We start from the raw sequence: 23,013 nt of genomic DNA on the forward strand, positions 1-23,013 counted from the left end.
CCAGGGCTGTTTTTCTTATGCAAATCCATGAATAAAAAAAAAACAAAACAAAAAACAAACTAAAATTTTAAAAATCTACAAGTTTTGACATCCAAACTACTTTTTAAATTACTTAATTATGACTTTTTCTTTAATAATTACTATTAAATAAATATTTATATAAAATGATCACGAAAAGGCCAAATTTGAAGCCAAACAGAAATTTTGAAGGCCAAACTGTTTTAAAAAGGCCAAATTTCGAATTTGGCCTTAAAAAAAGCCAACCTGGCAACCCTGCCCCCCCCTCCCTAAAAAATAAATAAATAAAAATAGCAGTAGAGGAAGTTAGGAACAGAGGATTACAGTGTCAATTCGTTTGTTTCCTGGTAAGTAAAAAGTTTTTTTTTTTTTTTTTTTTTTTTCGATTAAAATTAGTTGGAGATTATAATTCTATTACCTTTAATGTGTTCACGGTTTCATGATTATAAATTATTCGATCGAAGAAGGCCCCTATTTATTAAAAAAAAGGAGGATAGGGCTATGACAACAGCATATTCTTTTCATTGTTTTGACTCTCGAGTATCCGACACAGTTAGACAAATCAACCGAGAACATCACTCTATATAAAAGCAAAGATATCAACGGATACACAGTCAAAACAAAGAAAAGAATATGCTGTATTGCTGTTGTCCTAGCCCTAGTTATCACTGTTTTTTTTTTTTTGTTTTTTTTTTATGAATAGGATCTCTATAAATACGTAATGTAAAAAAAAAAAAGGAAATAAATAAATGGACCGTACATGAAATTAAGATATACTGGCAAACGTCGATATCGGAATACCCTGGCCAAATCACCGCTAAAAATCGTCCGCGCCTATAAAACTTAAAAATCGAATCGGAAACTCGAAAACAAAATGAAACAAACTTTATTGTTATTATTACCAGAAAAGATGTATTTCCCTGATATTATTTTAGTAAGAACGAATTACTATTTCGTTTTATTTCTTACTAAAATGTTTCGTTATCCTTCTTACTAAAATAAAATTGTTGATTCTTTTATTTTTTCCACACGTACCTGCTAATTATGTTGTTGTTATTATCATCATCATCATTTGGTCAATGCCGATAATACACTAACGCACAACTTAACTTTTAAATGTCGAATTATTTGAAGTTTTCGTGTATGTTATGAACGAATATCACATTCAAAATTGGGACCGGCAAGTAGTTTTTAAGATATCGACATCTTCATAGTGAATGTTGTCTTTAGTAGTTTTGTGCAGCTTGAGCCTTTTCTTTTTTTTTTTTTTTTGTATTTTTCGTTTTTTTTTTTTTTGAGGGGGGTTATTCAATTATAGAACTTGTATAGTTTTAAACAGGTGCTTCCGCAGTTAAATTGACCGTTTTTCCATAAGTAACTCACCGATATAAACCAAGCAGAAGATCCGTTTAATAATTTTACAAAAATTGTTTACATTTGGGGGTGGGCGGGTGGTGGAGGGGCGGTGTTGTGGCGGCCCCTCTAAAAAAAAAAACAACAACAAAAAAACGAAAAACAACACAATAAAAAAGGCTTAAGCCGCACAAAATGGCCGCCATTGAAAACTACCAAAGACAACATTGGATTATTAAGATGTCAATATCTTCAAAACTACTTGCCTGTCCCAATTTTGAATCTGATTCGAAAACCTATAAAAAATGGACATTTTAAAGGTAAGTTGTTCGTTGGTGTATTATCGACATTGACCTTACCACAATTTTACTTCAATCAAAAAAAAATGTTTCGGAAAAAGATATACCTTCTTGGTCTTCTGGCTAGGATCCAAGAGAAGTATCTGTTCTGGGTGAGATATTATTTCACCTCGGTTTTGCCCTTGGTTGAATGAAAGGAAGCAAACAAATCACAACAGGCTCACCTTTAAACTTCAACGTAAATTTTATTAAAATAAAAAGATCCAAATTGCAGAAGATGTGTCATCTTTAGCTTCTGCCATAACAGATCTGGTAACACCAACAAACGTCAGCGCTTTACATGGAGTTATCTCCCCGTGGCGTTTATAAAATTTAAACAAAATAAAAAAACGGTACTTGTACAGTTTAGTCAAGACATTAAAAAATCAAAATATCGAAAAAAAGTTTAAATTGTATGTATCCGTTATGAAACGAAGTTCTCCGAAAAAAATTTCATCAAGTAGTTTTTTTTTTTTTTATTATTATTTTTTTACAGCGAAAAAACAATTTGTTATGATACCGAGCAAAATGTTCGATTTTTAGGAAGAAAAGCTAGTATTAAAGATGAGGAGGGGTGTCAGCGCTTTAACTGGAGTCATCTCCCTTTAGCATTTCTAAAATTCAAACATTTTTTTTTTTTAAATCCGAGATGACTGCCTTCAACGCTCTCTCATAAAAACGTGTTTTTTCGCTGTAACAAAAAAAACTACTTGATGAAATCAAGTGAATTTTTTTTTTCCAGAGAACTTCGTTCCATAACGGATACATACAATTCAAACTTTTTTCGATATTTTCATTTTTTAATGTCTTGATTAAACTGTACAAGTACCAAACTTTTTTTTTTTCGATATTTTCACTGGTTAAACTGCACAGGTCCTTTTTTTTTTTTTTTACTACTGAAAACTATAACTTTAGTAAAGGTGTTTTTGTTTCAACAAAATAATACATTTCCACTACGATTTAAATAAAAATAATGGGTTCATTATATTCCGTGATCATTATTTGATAAATGCTGAAAATTTCATTAAAATTGGTTAATTTCCTGATCTTTGGTGAATTTTTAAGTAAAGGAGAGGGGTCAAAATGTTTATACATATTGGGCATCCGCTTTCATTTTGTACGTGCCTAATTCTTCGTCATTGTTTCCTCATGTCGGCGTCATCTCGTTGACTAACAACTCGTAAAAGGAGAATATTTGCGATGAAATAAAGAACATTCAAAACTACTGTAAAACACACAAAAAAAGAGCCAGGCAGGAAGAAGAAAAATAACTTTTATTGGCTATGGTAGCAACATTAATTTATTGTATACTTGTTTGTTTTTTTTTACATCGGAAAAACACGTTGAAGGCAGATATCTTTTTTTTTTTTTTTTAATTTTGTTTGAATTTTATAAACGCCACGGGGAGATAACTCCATGTAATGCGCTGACACTCCCTCCCCATCTTTAATATACAATAAATTAATGTTCGATTTTGTTCACCCGATTGTTCCTTTGACTTCACTGCACAATAAATTTAACGTGATCAAAGTATAGTATCTGTTTTGATACTGCACTTCATTTTTTGGTTTCGGTTAATGGGGGCGAAATCCTTCATGACTGATACATTTTTAAAAAAAATATTTTTTATTAACAAAAGTGTCCCTTTTTGGGGAGCTGGTTCCCCCCTCCACATCAAAATTCGACCTTGTGTAAACTCTACTCTCGTGGGAAGGTAATTAAAAAAAATAAATTAACGTAAAATGATCACTCATTTCCGAGCCATTGCAACATGCAGTGCATGATGAGTACCTTAAGGTTTTGCAATGGCTCGGAAATGGGTGATCATTTTACGTTAATTATTTCAGCACGGATATCACTCTACTCTGCACTCGACTCGGGCGCCATTTTGAATTTTCCAATACATCGGTAAACAATGTATGTTTTTCGAGCTGAATAAACATGTTACATTGAATAAAAACACTGAAAACATATCCAGTTAGGTAGAAAAGTAACTTATCTTGCCCTTGATAACATTTATTTGTTATATATTTGTTTTTTGACAACTTTTTCGAATCTATGTGTACAGTAATAAAAACCCGGAAAATTAATTCTGTGCGTTTTTATGTATGTGTGTGTGTAGGGGGTGACTTAAAAAATTCTACTTTTTTAGGTGGTGGGTCTTGTCGCTCGGACTGAGGGTTAGGGTGCCGGGAAAACTCGTTCCGGGAAAACTCGTCTCCGGAAAACCCGTAGCCGGAAAACTCGTACCCAAAAAACTCCCCCCCCTTTTTACTAGGTAGGAAAAGTGGTCCCTTATTGAATAAATATCAATTGAAAACACATTTTATTACCGTCCTTGGATGAGATATTGTTTTTAAAAGAGACTGCACAGTGCACCCCCATAATATTTTAAAAAATATTTTTAACTCTTGCTTAAAAAAAATAAACTTGATCACGAAGTCAAGATACGAAAAACGAAACCAAATATTTATTAAAAAAATATTCTAGTTTTAACACTTTTTGTGTCATTACGAAACAAAAATAAAGAATGAAAACACGTATTATCAAAGAAAGCAATTATTTTATTTAGAAGAATTAATTCGGTTTAAATAATTCTTGTGTTATTACAAAACAACAAAAAAGAAACCATGGTCTTATGTAATTTTGGTACCGCGCTGAAATAATAACGTTATTATTTCGAAAGCCATTCTTAACATCGGGAGAGGAGGATCGTTTAAAAGTCATTTCGGGGGCACTTGTGCACTTGTGGAGTACTTAAAAATATAAAAATTTATTTTCTTTTGGAGATGGGGGAGGCTCGTTTTAAAACTATATCTACCTCAGTATTTTCTTTAATTTTCGGACATTTTTTAAAAAAATTATTTACTAAGTAATGTCGAGTCTGACATTACTTGTTATTTCTTTTTAATTAAATAAACTCTTTAAAATAAGTTTAAACACCAAAAACTTACAAAGCTAGGTAGAAAACGAAAACTTAGAAAAATCAATTTAATTTTTTTAAAACAATAAACATGTAAAAATATTTTTTAAAATATTATAGGGTGTGCATTATTACCTAAAAATATACAACTTTATTTTCTTTTGGAGGGGGAGGAGCTCGTTTTAAAACTATATCTACATTAATATTTTCTTTAATTTTCTATTTTTGAGTAATTATCCTCCTAAGATGTGATCCTCTTATATCGGACATTTTTTGTTCATAAGTAACACTCGACATTACTTTTTTTTTTTTTTTTTTAACTAAATAAACTCTTTAAAATAAGTTGAAAGATCAAAAACTTTCAAAGCTAGGTAGAAAACGAAAACTTAAAAAAAAAATAATTTAATTTTTTAAAACAACAGTAAACAAGTAAAAATATTTTTTTTAAATATTATGGGATGTGTATTCTCTTTTAAAGACAATATCTTCAAGAACGGTCATAAAATGTGTTTTCAATCGATATTTATTCAATAAGGGACCAGTTTTCCTACCTAGCAAAAGGGGACAAGTTTTCTGGAGACGAGTTTTCCGGGGACGAGTTTTCCTAAATTCTAATGATAGTTAAGGGAGTTTTGTGTGGGGGTAAGGGTTTGTCCACTGGGACTTAGGGTTCGTGGTACTTTTAAGGAAAAAGTTTCATTTTAGTATTAGAAAGGTTGGTTCACTATCCTAAAACGTTACCCGGTTAAAAAATTTCCTGAGAATGGGAGGAAGAGATAATTTTACGTTAAATTTTTATGAGAAACTTAAACACCCACTCTAAATTCTAAAATAATTTTTTTTTTTTTTTCGCCAAAATTTTCAGGGCGGTCATACGTAATCGCCTAAAAAAGTAGAATCTTATTTTTTGGTGGGAAGTATAGAGTGATTTAGCTGAAATTACTAATCTACAAGAGCCAGGTACGTCCAAGGATGGAATATTGTTGCCACATCTGGGCAGGAGCTGCTAGAAAGGACTTGTCCTGCCTTGATAGAGTTCAAAATAGATTCGTAGCCTCGTAGGAGATGTCCTTTTCTCTTCCTTGCAACCTCTTTCTCACAGAAGAGATGTTGCGAGTTTGTCTCTGATGTATCGTTATTTTCATGGTAAGTGTTCAACTGAGCTTCAATCTATGGTCCCCCTCGCCAAACTTTCACAAGAAACACTCGTCTAGCTGTACACACTATCAATAATTCCCCCCACTCTTTATCTGTGCCTAAACCTAAACGTAGATTCCATGAACAAAGCTTCTTTCTTAGAACTGCAACTGCACGCCTGTGGAATTGTCTTCCGTTTTCCTGCTTTCCGGCTGATTACAATATGGTTGTGTTCAAGTCTAACGTAAATAAGTTCTTGATGAGCCGTTCTATATAAGTTATCAAATTTACCAAATTTTCATTACTAATGATTACTATATTGTCCAATTTCTACTGTACACTCTTTAACCCTTATCCTTGAGTGGCCTCTTGGCCTTGATAAGTGGTGATGCCCATGTAAAAAAAAAAAAAAAAAAAAAAAAATCTACAAATGAAAAAATTATAATTTGTAGTTTTTTTATTTATTTATTACAAAATATTCATGCTTTTTCTTAACAAACAACAACTGGTTGAGTTTTTAGCGGATCCAAAACAGGATGTGTGCCGCCATTCTTTTTCGGTTACGATTCATGAAGTATGAAAATATCCATACTACCTTACTAATATTCCTGGTGAACCAAGTGCAAAAGAGATCCAGACAATTGCACTTAAGGGAACAGCGAGGATACTAAAAAGAGCTCTCGGTTGGTTTCAATAAAAAGCAAGACAATTGGCAAGTGGTTTGCCTGCCCTCCAGCATTATAATCTTCAAAGGAAGAAAATTACAAAAAAAAAAAAAAAGTCATGGACAGCGACTTTTGTAATTACGAACTCATTCGTTTAGTCGAAAATGACGTAATACATTTACGAGGAAGCGAGTTCCGAGAACCTCCGACTTTTGATAATGTAATATCATTTTTTAAAAAAAAAGAAAAAGTCCCACGTATGGAAGCGGAAGCGCTACCTCGCTCTGTATTTTTATTTTCGTCTGTTTTCATTCTTTTCAACGGATTATTAAATCTACCAGATTATAAATCTTTTTTTTTAATTCAATATTTAACATTTTTAAGGGGTGCTCCGTTTCTAATACAACGTTTCAGTAAATCGATCCCTCATTTTGGAAGCATCGACGTTTTCGGCCAAATTTCGCGAACTTAGCCCTTTTTTTTTGGGGGGGGGAGGGGCATGTTTTGAAGGCCAAACGACTTTTAAAACGCTAAATTCACGAAATTTAGCCGAAAAAAAAAATCGATGCTTCAAAAATGGGGATCAATTTACGAGAACGTTGTATTTTGATGATTTTTTTATAATCTAGTAGATTCGGTCATAATCTGCTGTAAAAAAAAAAAAAAAAAAAAATGGAGAAAAGACGAAAATAAAAAAAATATTACAGGAGGTACCGGTACCGTTTGTGTTTCGCTTTTCGCCGCTTCCGCTTCCATACGTGCGGCAAAAAAAAGTTTTAATAAACATTTTAAAAATTATATTTAAAAAAGGAAAGGAAAGAAACACGATCCGACTAAAATATTAATTAAAAAAACTACTAAATATTATTGAAAAAAAAAAAAAAAATTTTTTTAATAAATGATTAATTCGACTAGGGATTTTCATCCTGGTATCCCCCAAATCAACAGAGATTATAAACCATTCATATGATCCTTGCGTTGAGAGTTTAATTCTGTGCAGTTCTAGCTGGTCCACCCTCGCAGGCTTTGCTTTCTCTCTTTGAAAACGGGTTAGTTTATTGCTAATCGCCTGAGGTCCCCTTACCGGGGAATACTAGAGTGGTTGCGGCAATTTTTGTAGGTCAGAGTGCTCCTCCTCGGGAGCGCTGACTTCTCAATCCCAGTTTCCTACCCTGGTGTCTAAGTTCTTGCAGTGGGAGAGAACTAAACCACACTTCAAAAGGAATAGTTGAGTTGAATGTTGTCACTGCATTAAAATAAATGGTTGAAGAAATTTTATTATCCACTTCTTCCCGTGGAAGGTAATTCTTCTTAATCAATTAGTCGTTACTACTAAGCTTTGAAACATCAAGGAAGAAAACAAACAAAAAGAGAAAAATATGAGAAATAGAATTTATTAAATATAATGACAAAAGGAAAAGTTCGTGACCTCTATGGGCTGCCAAAAATGTCCATCTGGCTTACAAGTATTCTTGTAGTAATAACCAAAAGGGGAGAGAGTGAAGGGAAAGAGAAGGAAGGAGAGATAGAGAAGGAGGAAGAAGGAAAGAAAAAGGGGGGGGGGTGCACTTACTGGAAGCTTCTGGGCACTCTTTCCGAATGGAACATTTAGAAAGTTTGTTTTGTTTGGGCTTTTTACTTTCAGAGTTCGTGTTATTTAAAAGTTCTTGTTTTTCAGTCCTTTTCCTTGAAACTGGTTTCCGTAGTCCTTTTTGCAAAGGTTAAAATTTCATGGAGGCAGAATATTTTTGAGTTTTCAAGTATCTTAGAAACTTTCCAGCGGCGAATTTTCTTCTCAAACTTCAATTATCCTTTTCTCGATAATTGTATTCAGTTTTCAAGTGTCTTAGAAAACTTGAGGCGAATTTTCTTCTCTTGGTTCTTTTTTCAACAATTTTAATGTCTCGTCAGGACAGAGTTGTGCAACGCCTTAGTAAATTTCCAGGCGTCCCTTTTTTAACCAAGACCTTAAGGGAATGCATTCGATACTTGTTGTCTCGACGATGTCTTTTCCACAACTGTCGAATTAACTCAAAAATGTCACACACGAGCTTCAATTTAGCACGAAAACGTCTCATCCAATCAACGGGCATAAGGGAGTCAGGTGGCATAAAAAAAAGGGGGAAGCTAGGGAAGGGGGCAGGAAAGGGATTAAGAAGAAGAAAAGAAGGAAGAACAGAAACAGCAGAAAGAAGGAAAGAAAAAAGGAAAGAAAGATGGTGGAAGATAATTTCCACATGGTGCTTATTCAGAATAATAGCAAAAAATTTAGTTTCAGCAATGTTATCTACTTAACTGTCATGTCGAAATTAATAAAATATCCAAAAATTACAAAAAGTAATGAAATACAAAATTAATTATTATCTCTCTCTCTCTCTCTCTCTCTCTCTCTATATATATATATATATATATATATATATATATATATATATATCAATATGATATATATCAATATATGTATATATATTGATATATATATATTGATACACGAATTACCATTAGTGTATGTTCGAACATGTTTTTCCTCATATATACGCACGCACATACGCACAGACACGTACATATATTCATGCTCACGTATATACACTCACATTCATGTGCATACACACACACGCTAACGTACGCACACATATGTGCACATGTATGCACACATGGGAAACGTCACTTCCCCTGAAAGGAAATCTAGACATGCGCAGTCAGAACACTGACCTCGGTATAAAAGTCAACACAACCATTCAACTTCCTCTTTCTTCCCTTTTGCCTTGGTTCATCAACCAGACAATTTCGCATCCACAGCTCTTGGCTTGAAGACTTTTCCACATGGACGACTGCTATCATGCACGTGCGGCTTTGCTGAGGCCAACACTCTCTCTCTCTTTGCCTTTCTACATGCGGGACTGCCATTTCTCGTTCCTCTACTTCATTCCTTTCTTTTCTACGTCAACGACTGAATGAACACTTGTTCCACCTAAACCCTTTATTTTCGACAGAAAATAAACGACATGTTTATTTTATTCAGCAATTGAGTTTTGTTTCCTTGTTTTCATTCGTTTCATTATTTTCTTTTGTAGCGAGTTAGGATATTTATATTCTGGCCCGCAACACATATGAGCGATGCTCTTTGTGTAAACAAATTGAGCAGAGGTAGTTCGGACAATGTCAAAACATTGTTAAACTCATGACTCACGCAGCAGCTGCCAATAGCATAGTGGTTAGGAGCCTTGACTGTCGTACAAACGGTCGGGTTTCAATCCTGGCTTGAGGTAGTTGCCTGTCTAGCCGCACTGATGAGCTGAGAAACAGCGAAACAGTACTGTATGTGGATGACTAATATATATATATATATATATATATATATAATATAAATGTAACAATTCAAGATTGAAATATACATAGAAATATATACTCAAATTGAGAATTTATTGTTTGAGACAAGGAATATATGGAAAAGAGTTATATTTATTTCCTTAATCCGTGGATTTTCAATAATGGCTCATATCATCAGAAGAAATGAAACTTAATAATTGAATCAATTAATTTTGACTTCAAATTTTATTAGTATATGAACATTACCGAATTTTAATATATTAAAATTTGTGTTAAAAAAAAAAAATTAATAACGCATATATATATGAGAGAGAGAGTTATATATATATATATATAAAGAGAAATATTACTCTTTATTTGTTTTTACATAAGCAGTAATATGTTGTTACAGTCATGAGCATGTTCCGGTCAGCTAGTTACCAGTAACTAGAGACTTTTTTAGGCATTACAGCTTATACGAAAGCAAAGTTTCCTTCGTATTGAGCGCTTTTGTATTAACTTCATTAAACTTCATTGGTTACTTAACATTTGGAGGTGTAAAAAAATGGTTTTGGTAGGCAGGTAGGCTCGAACCCGAAGCCTTGAGGCAAAGGTGGAAAAGAAAGTGATAGCTTAATAACTTACCGCAATGCTACGAGGGCAGCGGAAGTGAGAATGGCTGAAATTAAACGATTAAAAAGTTAAGTGACATGTCTGTAAATTTAATGAGGTCAAACACCACGCCATAGGAGAATGAAATCATGCACTTAACTTTGGCTGCTAGCCAGTTTGTGCATATTTGTTTGTTTCCCCCAAGATGTTGGGGAAAACCAGCTCCTCATAAAAAGGGAGTGTCCAAATGAATAGCAATTGTCTGATATAACGGGTTTTCCCCGCATTGATCAAACCTCATTGCTTTCTGGACGTCCCTGACACTCATGCCAGGGAGGCACATTTGCTCTGAATTCAGTTTCGCTTATATATGGAGAAGCCAAACAAACATGCGGAGAGTAAAAAAATAGCACGAAAATAGCGTGTAAAAGTCGTTCAAATAAAAGATAGACACAACCTCCTTTCATAAATCGTAGATATTATAATCTACGAAGTATATAAAAAGTTCTAAGAAACGGTGACCACCACCGAAAAAAGCCTTTGCCAGACACAAAAAATGTACACACATTTTCGCTTTTATATTAAAGATAACACGCCTGGGTGCCTGGCATTGCCCGGGTGTTTGTAGGTGTGTGTTGAGCAAAAAACAAAAAAAAAAGGAGGAAAATTGTGAGCACAAAAAAAAAGTTGTAGTAGGCAGGCAGGCTCAAACGCGTACTGTGAACGAGGAAAAGAAAGTGGAAAAAACAAAACGTGACGCATTAGCTGTTGCAGTCCTCACCAAACCGGTAGTGACTTAGGTTTAAATTAAGGCTAGACAATCGAAAAGAGGCGATGACTTTCAAAAATATTGGCAAAAAAAAAGTGTAGAAAAGTGCCCAGTTTAGGGTGAAGGAATTAATTTTTTGGCCAATTTTTAAATATTTTTCGTCTGAAGGGTTGAGCTTCAAAACGATATCGATCTCGTGAAAATCCGTCGCCTCTGTTGAAAGTTTTAGCCAGACATGCATACATACATACATACATACATTTAAACAGGCAGGTGAGATTTATATTATAGACTAGTGGGGGGTACCCGGCATTGCCCGGGTATTTGTAGGTGTGCATGTTTTTTTGGAGGGGGGGTAAATCAGAACAAAAAGGAAACAACAATAGCGATTTAAAAAAAAAAAAAAAAAAAATGGGGAGGGAGGTCGTTGGCATGTGGACTCGAACCCGGAGCCTTGAGGCCTATAGACTGAACCTGAACACCTGCGCTACGGCGACAATGTTAATGTAAGAGCGAGTCAAGTCAAATAGGTGTGATTGACAGGTGGACCTTAATGAGGTCATCGCCGGAGCGTTACCATGATGGGGCAGTTTTTTGGCGTTTGTTTACTTTGTTTCACTGCAGGCTCATTTTTTCATTTACTGCGGGGCAGTTTAGGCTTCCCCAAGATGATGGGAGGGGGGAAACCAGCTCCCCATTGAAAGAGGATTGTCCAAATTAAATAGCAATTGTCTGATATAACGAAAAAACTGCATTGATCAAAGCTGATTGCTTTTGGACGATCCCGGCGAATGCGCTGGGAACTATGCAACAACCTTTGTATTAGTTTTGCTTTTATTATATGAAAAAGGCGAATCTACACGTGCCGATCGAAAAATGTTGAATATTTAGCTTTTGAAAGTCTGGCAAATTAAATACACATGCGACCCCCGTTCGTAACTCTTAGATATGATTTCGACGTGATATAAAAAGTTTTAAAAATGAGCAACTGCCTCGAGAAGCTGCCGAAAAAAATCCTTTTGCAGACATACACAAAAAGCGAACATACATACATACATACACACATGTTCACTTTTATATATATATAGATGTATCTTTGTCTGTTCCACTTTTACTCAGAAACTACTGGACCTATCTGTCTGAAAGTGTAGCGAACTAAGTATTATGGTATTTGCTTGATTCGCAGTTTAGGATTAATAATCGATTATTACTTAATGCAACAAAGAACACAAATATAACCATATTCAAACATCAATCTATATATCTATAAAAGTGAAAGTGTCTGTCTGTCTGTCTGTGTACATTTTCTATGCAATTACTCTGCCAATTTCAAGACTTGAAATTTGATATACAAGGTACTGAGATTTGGGAAAATCAATATGATCAGTTTTCGGCCAGAAATTTGGCTGTAAAGGGGTCAAACTCCTCCGCCAATATTGGGTATAAGCAATTGAAATTATAGTTTCCTTACACATGGATCTAACTTAATAACTTGATTTGAGCCGAAAACAATAAATCCTAAGGGGTCATAATAGGGGTCAAAGTTTAAAAAGATTTGACCTCTGCGGTCTCTACCAAATTACTTAGACAATTTCTGGTCTAAACATTTGAAATTTTACGTAAAGGGTATTCAGAGATAGCGCAAGCTTTTTAATCAGTTTGGGTCGAAAATTTAAGCTACCAATATATGTATGTATGTTTGCATGTCTGCCGAAAACTAAAACGACGGATTTCCACAAGATCAGTAGCGTTTTGAAGCTTTTGAAAAGTGGCCAGTTGAGGGTGAAGAAATCAATGTTTTTAGCCAATTTTTCGGTATTTGTTGTTCAGACAACAAATACCGAAAAATTGGCTAAAAACGTTGATTTCTTCACCCTCAACTGGCCACTTTTCTACAGGGAGCGGTCGCTTTTTTCACCGATATTTTCGAAAGTCATCCCCTCTTTTCAATTTAATTTAAACCTACGTCACTTCCGATTTGCCGATGATCGTAACAGCAAAAACGTCAGGTTTTTTTCCTGTTCTTTTCCTCCTTTGTGGTACGGGTTCGAGCCTGCCTTCCTACTACCACTTTTTTTTTTTTTGCTCACCCATGCTTGTTTGGAATAAAGTACTCATTCTAAATCAACGGGCTATAACTTTTGCTCGTTTTTAACTAAAAATTTTAATATATTTTCATTATTAACTGATGAAAAAAAAAACACACGGCTACTTCCCTCAGATCCGATATTCACGGAAATTATAGCATATTAAATTTTTAATGTATAAGTAAGGTGAAGTAAAATAAACAACTAATTTCTGAAATGGTATTTCTAAACAACCTTAATAGTTTTGCCATTCAGATAATTTATAAATATATTTATGAGCCAGAAGAGGTCAGGATCAGGCATTGCTCCCTGTACAGAATCTTTGATCTTGCTTATTGACAGTTCTGCCTACGTTGCTCGCACACATGAATAAAATATATATAAAGTGATATGGCAGCCATAAGATTTATAACCTTTGTGACACATTGTCTGGTTCAGGATAAGCTCTCTGCAATGTATTCCTAAGTGATGGATACGGACAGCAAGAACAACCAAACGCATGGTAAAACACTGTTTAATATATTGTATGTATACCGATTAATCTATTATATAAAAGCAAACGTGTGTGTGTTTGTGTGTGTGCATATGCTTTTTTTGTATGTCCGGCAAAGGCTTTTTTCGGGGGAGGGTCACTGTTTCTTATAACTTTTTATATTCTCCATAAATTATAATATCTCCGATTTACGAAAGGAGGTTGTGCCTATCTTTTATTGGAGCGATTTTTATTTTATAAAATTCACGCTATCCCATGGTCCTGCGTGTTTGTTCATGGTTTGCATATAAAGAAGTGAAACTAACGAACATTAAGCCAGTTTTCCGGCTTCCTGCCGGGGACATTCAGAAAGTAATTAGCTTTGATCACTGTGTGGAAAAACTCCTCATATAAGACAATTGCTATTCATTTGGACACCTGGGAGCTGGGAACGACTTTGTGGTGAAGAAAATAAATACCACGAGAGATTTCATTTCTTCGCCGACTCCTGATCTAATTATCAGTGAGTCAACAGCTTTTGATTGACTTCGCTAAATTTAAACGCTTTTCACTTCCTTTGTCGTTGTAGCGCAACGATAAAATCTCAGGTTCTTCACTTTTGCATCACGGTTTCGAACCTGCCTGCCTACTAACACTTTTTATTTTAGTTTTTTCACACCTCCAAACACTCCGGGCAATGCCGGGCACCTCCGCTAGTCTATATATATAAAAAGCAAAACTGGCTCGCGCATTTTTGTATGTCCAAGAAAGGCTTTTTCGGGGAGAGGAGGGTTCTCGAGAGGGTTACTATTTTTTAGAACTTTTTATATACTCCCTAGATTATAATATGTACGAGTTGCGAACGCATGTTATCTCTACATTTATTTTGATCGACTTTTATAACATTCACGCTATTCCGTCCTTTTGTGTGTTTGTTCGTCTTTTTTGTATAAATAAAGTGAAACTCATCGAAACAAAGCCGTCAGCGGCCTTTCATGCCAGGACATCTTGAAAGCAATTAGCTTTGATCAATGTTGGGAAACCCCTTCATATCAGACAATTGCTATTCATTTGAGAGTTCCCCCTTTTTAGGGAGAGCTTGGTTTCCCCAACATCGTGGGGAAGCAAATAAATAAAATGGCGGAAAGCTGAACTGGCCTTCAGCCAACGTTCATTTCTGCACCTACGTGAACTCATTCACTTAGCAAGTCAACTTTTGGATTAACATTGCTAAATTTGAATGCTTTTCACTTCCTATGGCTTCATAGCGTAGTGATAAGATGTTACATTTTCTTTCACTTTCTTTTCCGCCTTCGTGTCACATGTTCGAGCCTGCCTGCCTACTAACAACTTCTTTTCTTCAAACACCCGGACAACGCCGGGTAACCCCGCTAGTATAATACTAAATGAACCGAGGTGAGAGGTGAAAACAAGAAACATAATTCTAATATTATAAGAAGTGAACAAACAACTAAAAAAAAAAAAAAAAAAGAATGTAAAAAAAATAAGAACATATTTTGCATGAATCTCATTGCAAAGTCTGATTGATTGTTCGACGGGGAGGGTGGTATTGGGGATGGGTAAAGAAAAAAATGTAAAGTATTTAGCTGGATGAAGCAATCAATGACCAGAAAATAAAATATCAAACAAAAAACTGAAGACTTTTGAGTGTTCTTCCTTTATCCACCACTTTCTCCGCTTTTCTTTTTCCTTTTGTTTTATACTTAGCAGTTCAGGCCGGCTTTGCTCGGGCCCTTTGTTCATAACTTTATGTGCATATGTATATATATATTAAAAAGTTTTATTCATGCCCAAGTAACCTACATCTAAAATTTCAAGTGTTTAGAGCCAAAATTGGCAAAGGTGTTTGGTAGAGTCGGTAAAGGTCAACTCTTTCAACTTTGACCTCTTGGCAGCCAAATTTTTGCCCAAAAACTGATTAAGAAGTTTGTTGCATGTCTGAATACCCTTTATGTAAAATTTCAAATGTTTAGACCTAAAATTTGCTGAATAGTTTGCTAGAGACCGTAAAGTTAAAATCCTTTGAACTTTTATACCTTGGCAGCCAAATTTTGAGCCAAAAACAGATTAAAAAGCTTGCCCTATGTCTGAATACACTTTATGTAAAATTTCAAATGTTTAGACCTAAAATTTGCTGAATAGTTTGCTAGAGACCGTAAAGTTAAAATCCTTTGAACTTTTATACCTTGGCAGCCAAATTTTGAGCCAAAAACAGATTAAAAAGCTTGCCCTATGTCTGAATACCCTTTATGTAAAATTTCTAATGTTTAGACCAAAATTTGACTGAGTAATTTGGTAGAGGCTGCAGAAGTCAAATTGTTTTTAACTTTGACCCCTTAACATTAATTGTTTTGGGCTCAAATCAAATTAAAAAGTTTGATTCATGTCCAATTAACCTACATCTAAAATTTCAAGTGTTTAGACCCAAAATTGGCGGAGGAGTTTAGAATTTTCAAAGGTCAAATCATTGAACTTTGACCTCTTGATAGCCAAATTTCTGACCGAAAACCAATTAAAAAGATTTTCCTCTCAGTGCCCCTTATGTCAAATTTCGAGTCTGTAGACTGAAAATTGACAGAGTAGTTTGGACAGACAATTTCACTTTTATAGATATATAGATTGGTATTTTCTCTCTCACATAGCTGTTCACCTTAGTCTTTTCTTTTAGTGAATTATCTTCAATCTTTTAACGGTGTATTAACTATTTATTATAACCTTTTTGCGAATCCTTCAGTTGCTTGTCATGATTAGGGTTGATTTTTGTCTTGTCTTTGTGATGCATACTAATGCATCGATTTGTATTATGATTTCATCATATCAGATTGAAACAAAGTATGTTTCACAAAATCCCTTTTGGTTCATGTAGTTCAAACAACTGCATCAACTTGTATTTTGGCGATTTCATAATCTTTCACCACGTCCTAGACTAAAACAATGCATGTTTCACAATACTCATTTTAGTTGCTTCAGAACGTTAGAAACTCTGGAATCATAGTTGCCCTCTTTTAGTCATCTCTGCATGAATTGACTTGGGTACACGGCATGTAGGTTGGTATGCCACGGATTCACACTATAGCCTACCAACAAGACATGGGGTTACGTATGTCTGTTTCAAGGCCGGGCTCTACAGAGAATTAATTTTTTTAGCTGCACATTGTTTTTGTTTTTCACGCTAAAACTTTAATTTCCGCATTTTTTAAATTAACCGCTTTCATTATTAGCTTTTACCCTTTTTTTTGTTTTTGAAAGGAGATAGAGAGAGAGAGATTAGTAAGGGTTTTCTTATCTAGCTGACTTTTGCTCTCATAGCTACGTTAGCAGTCAGATATCTTGCTTGTGGGTGTAGGAGAGGTAGGGAATTGGCTGGCTGTCTGGTAAGTCAACTGAGTGGGATAGTTGGCTGGCTAGTGATGCACTATGGTCCCACTATGATTTCACATCAAAATATAGAGTAGACTTTTTGTCTTAAGAACTGGCAAAAGTTATTAACTTAGAACGGGTACTTTATGCCAAATTCATGGTTTAATATGGTTAAATTTATGCTCATTTTTGCATTAAATACTAATCCCTAATTGTGTATTGAATGAATACCATAATATTTAGTTTGCTGCATCTTATCATGGGAAAGGTCAACCAGTTGTTTCTGAGAAAAAGTGGAACAGATAGACGAACGAGTAATATAATACATAAAATTTCAATTGGATTCTTTCTTTTTCTTTCTTTGCAGGTGCAAAACTAATACAATAAACTGCAAACGAAGTTTGGCTTTTGTTTGTGTAATTATTGAAACGGACAGCAGCAGTTCAGTCATCTCAGAATTGGTCACCAAGCAGACTTCATATACTAGACTGAAAAGGTCGGACGTGCTATAGATCGAGGGTGCAGAAAGTGTAAAGTGGAGGAGGAAACAGCAGAGCACGTCTTCTATGATTGTCCTTGGATCCATTGACCGCTGTAACAACTCCAGCCCCACTAGATAATCTGGACAATAACTCATTCTCTCAACTAGCAGCAAGGACATAAACAATCTCTCCCATTGGTCCTGTTACTCCTTTTCCTCTTCTTTACTGTCATCATCATCATCAGCAGCAGCAGCAATAGCATCTATGTGAATTGGCAAAACAAACTCTACGATGGCTTTGCCAGAAAAAGTCTATGATTTTTACTTAGTTTTCCATGAAAGTGATTCAGAACGAGCGGATGAAATTTTAGAACATTTTGAAAATGAACAGAATGGAGGTTTCCGAGGATTTCATCCAGAGAGGGACAACGAAGCCGGTAGTTGTATAACAAATCTGAGTATTGCTCTTGAGCGGTCGCGGCTGGTGTTCATTTTACTTTCGAAGAAAAGCTTTGACAGCGGTTGGTTCAAGCTGCAGCTAGAAAGCAGCCTCCTGCTTGCTATTCAGAAAGAACCCATAAGAATCATTCCCATCTACTTGGAGCCAGTGAAAAACATCTTTATGGACATGATTATTGGGGTGTCATGGTATGCGGATGTAGATGAATTTTGGACCAAAATGCGAATGTCTCTTGACTACTGAACACTTTTATTTCTTTTGGGTCATTATTTTTATTTGCTGAGCAAAACAAAGAGATTTATCTAGAACACTGCTTATCTGTTATATAAATTAACCATATACCCCCCCCCATCCCACTTTTGATTTGGAATGGAAAAATGGAAACAGCACTAACCCTATGTGGGATTAACCGGCTTCTTCCAAAGGAGGACGTTCTATGGAGGAGTATCAAATTCATAAGTGGTCTCGTCGCATGTATATCCTCGTTAGGGGAGATGACAATGTTAGGTTTTTGCAACTCTTGCAGGGAGGTGTTGACGTCCTCATACATAAAGCACCTGAAATTCCTAAATTCGTCACCCATCTGGTACTAACCAGGCTCAACGTTGCTTAACTTCGGTGGTCTAACGAGAACCAATGTGTCAGCGTGATTATGCCGTACTCTTGATTTAACTTCACATAACTCTAATCACAGACACACGGCCGTTTATTGAAACCTCCAGTCAATAATCCACAATAGCAAGCAAGGTCGATCACTCTAATAACTTAACACAAAGAACAAAACTCTTTATCTTAATACAAAGGGAGACAACCTAACATTGCTGGTGCCTTCTTGTGAAGACTACACCTCTTTAAAAATAAAAAATAAAACAACAAAAGCAAAACAAGTCTTCATTGCAACAAGGCTCTCTGAATTTCAGAAGAAGCTCTCATCTTCGTCAGACAACTGTTCTCGACCGCTGAACCATTCAATTTGAATTTCCTTCTTCACCATCATTTCCTTCAGTTTGGTTGATCAACTCTCGGCCACCACTTTTTATTTCTGTTGCATATTTGTGTATCTATTTTTCCCGGTGATGTAATTCAAATACAGTTATCTATATAACAATATGTTAGAGAATCAGAACAATCTTGGTCATTGGTTTGAATTCTAATTGATGGCACCCAAAGTCATATTTTTAATTTTTTAACTTTTGAAATGACTACAACATATGTTGGGTACAATATAATAATAAATAGAGAATAAGCTCTATAATAATAATAAATACGAAATCTGCATAAATTAAAATATAGTATTTCAGCATATTTTACGATTGGACAAAGCCAGGTGACTTGTTAGTTAGTATAAAACAAAATATGCGAGTTTTAAGAAATTCAGAAAAATTTAATATATTTTGCTCATATTATTTAGAATATTATAGAATATTATATATTACTTGGCCTTTTGGCCAAGATCAAAGTGCAGTATCTGTTCCGGCAGATACTGCAAGCAAAGACCATATGTTGGGGCAACCCACATATAAGACCTTGGTCAAGGTAGGGGCAACCCTTCATACCAATCGTCACTATCCAGCTCCCCTACTCCCCGGGGAGTTGGTCCCCATTTCCCCTTCACTCCTAACTTTAAAAATCGTCCTTGTGCCTAATTTGCTCAGTGGGGGAGCAAATAAATACCTCGAAGTGTATTATCTGTTCTTCAGATGTGGCACTTCCATTTCTCGTTCTCTTTCAGTGGAGGAGAAATACTTCACAACTGAGACAATTTTTTTATTTTTTTACCTTTTCTCCACGTTAAAAAACGACCCTGGTGTCTAACTCTATCCTGTAGGGAGGCATTGTAAATAGGCTCATATTATTTAGAATATTCAGACTACTGTTCTCATTTCGAGTATTATTTTCCCAATGATTCGATCAATGTAACATGTGACCTTCTTCAAGTGTATCTTGTCAAACTTGGGAATTTGCATGGAATTTCAAACGGAATCCTTTATTTAATTTTCAGGGATAGTATGCTCTTGTTCCTTCAACAATGACCGGATCGAAGCCCTAAGTAATTCACAGTTGTATTTTGAGTGTCGTCTGCACTAAGAAGTTTGATCAGTTACGTCTGGAGAAGAGATTCCATCAACTGAAATGTTAAAATAAAACTCAAGTAGTCTGAATAATCCAAATAATCGATCGTCATCTAAAAAATTCAGAATTATATTTTTTGCTGTTTAAAAATCTTAATTGTACTCTATTCATTTCATTATTTAAAAATTTATTTATTTATTTTGTTTTTACTTGGGAGTCACCACTGCAAGCCACTCGAGGATAAGGGTTAATGAATGTAAGGTTGTAGTGTAGTAATCATTAATAGTGTAACTTGGGTAGAATTTGATTATTTATGGGGATGGCTCAACAAGAGCTTGTTTATATTGGATTTGAAGGATATCATGTTGTATTCAACTGGGGAGCAGGACAGTGGAACAGTGTTTCACAGGTGGGCAGTTCTGGGAAAGAAGCTTTGTTCATGGAATCTGCATTTAGATTTAGGCACAGATAGAGTAGGGGAAAATCGTTTATAGTGGTTGTAGCTAGTCGGGTGTTTTTTGTGAAAGTTTTTTTTGGCATAGATATCTACTTTAGCCCAATACACCAGTATATGAAAGTTTTCCTGTTAATTTTTTGAACTGACATTTTTTACCTGTGCATGTGTCTACATATAAGCACCATTGGTTTTGTTGCATTTTTTCGTTGTTTGTTAAAAAAAAAAAAATCAAAGTTAAATACCAATTTTTAAAATTCATTGCTAGTTTTGTTTTATATTTAAAATCAAATGGATCTGTGTACACCTTTACCTCCTTCCAGTGACGTCTCCAACTTTGGCTGTTCCTGGGTTATCACTTGGTACTTGCTGGCAAAAAAGATTGACACTCTAATGAAAACCTCAGATGTTGAAGGGTACCCTGTTTCATTTTATCAGAGTACTACTCACCCCACTTTGTCAAGATCATGAGAGCAATCGTCGGCCATTGGTCATCAGAGGTTTACCACAGGGAAGAGGGGGAAGGTTATTTTTAAATATTAATTTGACAGTCGTTCTTCTTTGTGTTTGTATTTTGTAATTATCTAATATATAAAAGACAAAGTGTGTGTATTTGTAGGTCTCGTAAAAAACTATTCTAGGAAAAATGTCAATCATCGATATCTACTCATCCAACACCAGCACTTTTTTTATGATCCAATAACATTGCCACACTGGTTGCAACAACTGAGCAAGCATCATGATGCACCAACTTTGTGAATGCTTCACTGATTGATGGGTGACTCAAATTATTTTACTTTTGAAAATGTTTTTAGTTTTACTTTGTAGCAATATTTTAATGCAGGTGTGCAGAATACAATAACTTGCATCATGGCAAGAATTGCAAAATGACACGCAGCAGGGAAAGAAAAATCTTTGAAAAGTCCCCCATATTAAAAAAAAAAAAAGGAGGGGGGAAATCTTTATGATGTACATACCTGGACAAAAAAATATTGCACCCTAAAAGTATTTTTATAAAGAAAATAAAATTTCCTAGCTATATAAACAGTGATGCCAGCTTGAAAACAAGGGAGATAACTGTAGATAATTCAAATTTATAAGATTTTAGAAAGCCATTCTTAACATGTGAAGGGCAGGGAATTGTAAAAACTCAAATTTGCTTAAAAATCATTTTCTTTATAAAAATAAAACTACTTAATCAATTTACATAATTTTTGGTGTATGATATTTCTGTGTCACGGTTATAAACATCATACTAATTTTTTTTTTTAATATGGGGGGATTCTAAACAAACACCAAATATGTATGGTATTTACCCCTGAACCCACAAACTTCTTTCCACCGTTTTGCAGCTTCCGTTTATGCTACGCGCATGCACGCTGTAGCATAAACGACAGCTTCACCAAGAAACTACGTTGGGGGAAGGGGATTTTTTTTTTCCAGGACATAGAATTTTCTAATTTTCAAAAATACATTATAGCGCTCTTTGGGTGGAAAATTTAAAATTAGCTGAAAAAGAAATAAAATAAAAAGGAAAGCACACCAAGTTGGAGTAGGGGGGGGGGGTAATTTATCTTTTTTTTTTTTTTACCTGGAACATCGAATTTTCAAATTTTCCGTAAGTAACGCACCAACATTTTACCAATTAGAACACCATTTAACATTTTCTAAACATTTTACTTTGTACATTGGGGGCGCGAGCAGGAAGGGGGGGGGTATGTATTATGTTGAAATAAGTATAAACTCCAAAAATTACACACAAAAAAACAAAAAAAATCCAGAAGATGTGCTAGATGTATTTTTTAGCAAAAGATCATCCACAATTAAGTTCTGTTTAAATAAAAAAAAAAAAAAAAAAAAAAAGGATCCATAATTCAAGTCAAGGGAGATAACTCAAACATACAATAAAACCAATTTAATAGTTCTTATTTTTAATTGTAAATATTTTTCTACTGGATCATTTTTTGTAATCTTTTGAATTTGTATTAATTTTACCATGATATGTAAGTATGTAATAATGTTTCACCTGAAATGCGTTGGTTTAAAATAATCACTAATCGACACAAGTACTGAATTTTTTGTGTGTGTGATTAGAGTAATATCTTTTTGGAACAAGTTGTCAGACTGGATCAAAAACAAAACTAAATATCATTTTACGATTGAATTAGAAAATAACGGTAAAAAAAAAAAAAAAAAAAAAATGGAATAAAGACATGGGGGGGGGGTATCAGAATTTGATCTATATATTTCATTTTAGAAAGTTATTGTAGTTTGATTGAAACATTGTGCATAGTGTGTAAGATTTTGTTGAAGGCGATGCGAATGCGATTTTGTTTGAGGACACTGTTTGATTCAAAGCAAAGGTAAATTTGATGAAAATATTCAATAGAATTTGTTGATATTATCATTCCATCTACTTAAATTTGCCTCTTATCAAATACAAGCAGGACTACCTTAGCAGGGCTAAAGTGTAACCAACTTTGT

General features: G+C 34.7%; 1 protein-coding gene across 2 annotated transcripts; it reads left to right on the forward strand.

Annotated features, from left to right (window-relative positions):
* The first annotated feature begins 285 nt into the window (after window positions 1–285).
* LOC145284847 (uncharacterized) lies at window positions 286–22,392 on the forward strand. Of its 2 annotated transcripts, none has more exons than XM_080133833.1 (2): window positions 286–365; window positions 17,429–22,392. In XM_080133833.1, the coding sequence occupies exon 2, from the start codon at window positions 17,835–17,837 to the stop codon at window positions 18,243–18,245; it is 411 nt and encodes a 136-aa protein (XP_079989959.1). In that variant the 5' UTR covers window positions 286–365; window positions 17,429–17,834; the 3' UTR covers window positions 18,246–22,392. The 2 variants fall into 2 exon arrangements, with proteins under 2 accessions (XP_079989959.1, XP_079989960.1); XM_080133834.1 differs by lacking the exon at window positions 286–365 and adding an exon at window positions 5,612–5,778.
* The last annotated feature ends 621 nt before the right edge of the window (window positions 22,393–23,013 follow it).

The sequence above is a fragment of the Euprymna scolopes genome, chromosome 9 (assembly GCF_053919585.1).
Source record: "Euprymna scolopes isolate OS-2025 chromosome 9, ASM5391958v1, whole genome shotgun sequence".
In the NCBI taxonomy this organism is placed as follows: domain Eukaryota; kingdom Metazoa; phylum Mollusca; class Cephalopoda; order Sepiida; family Sepiolidae; genus Euprymna; species Euprymna scolopes.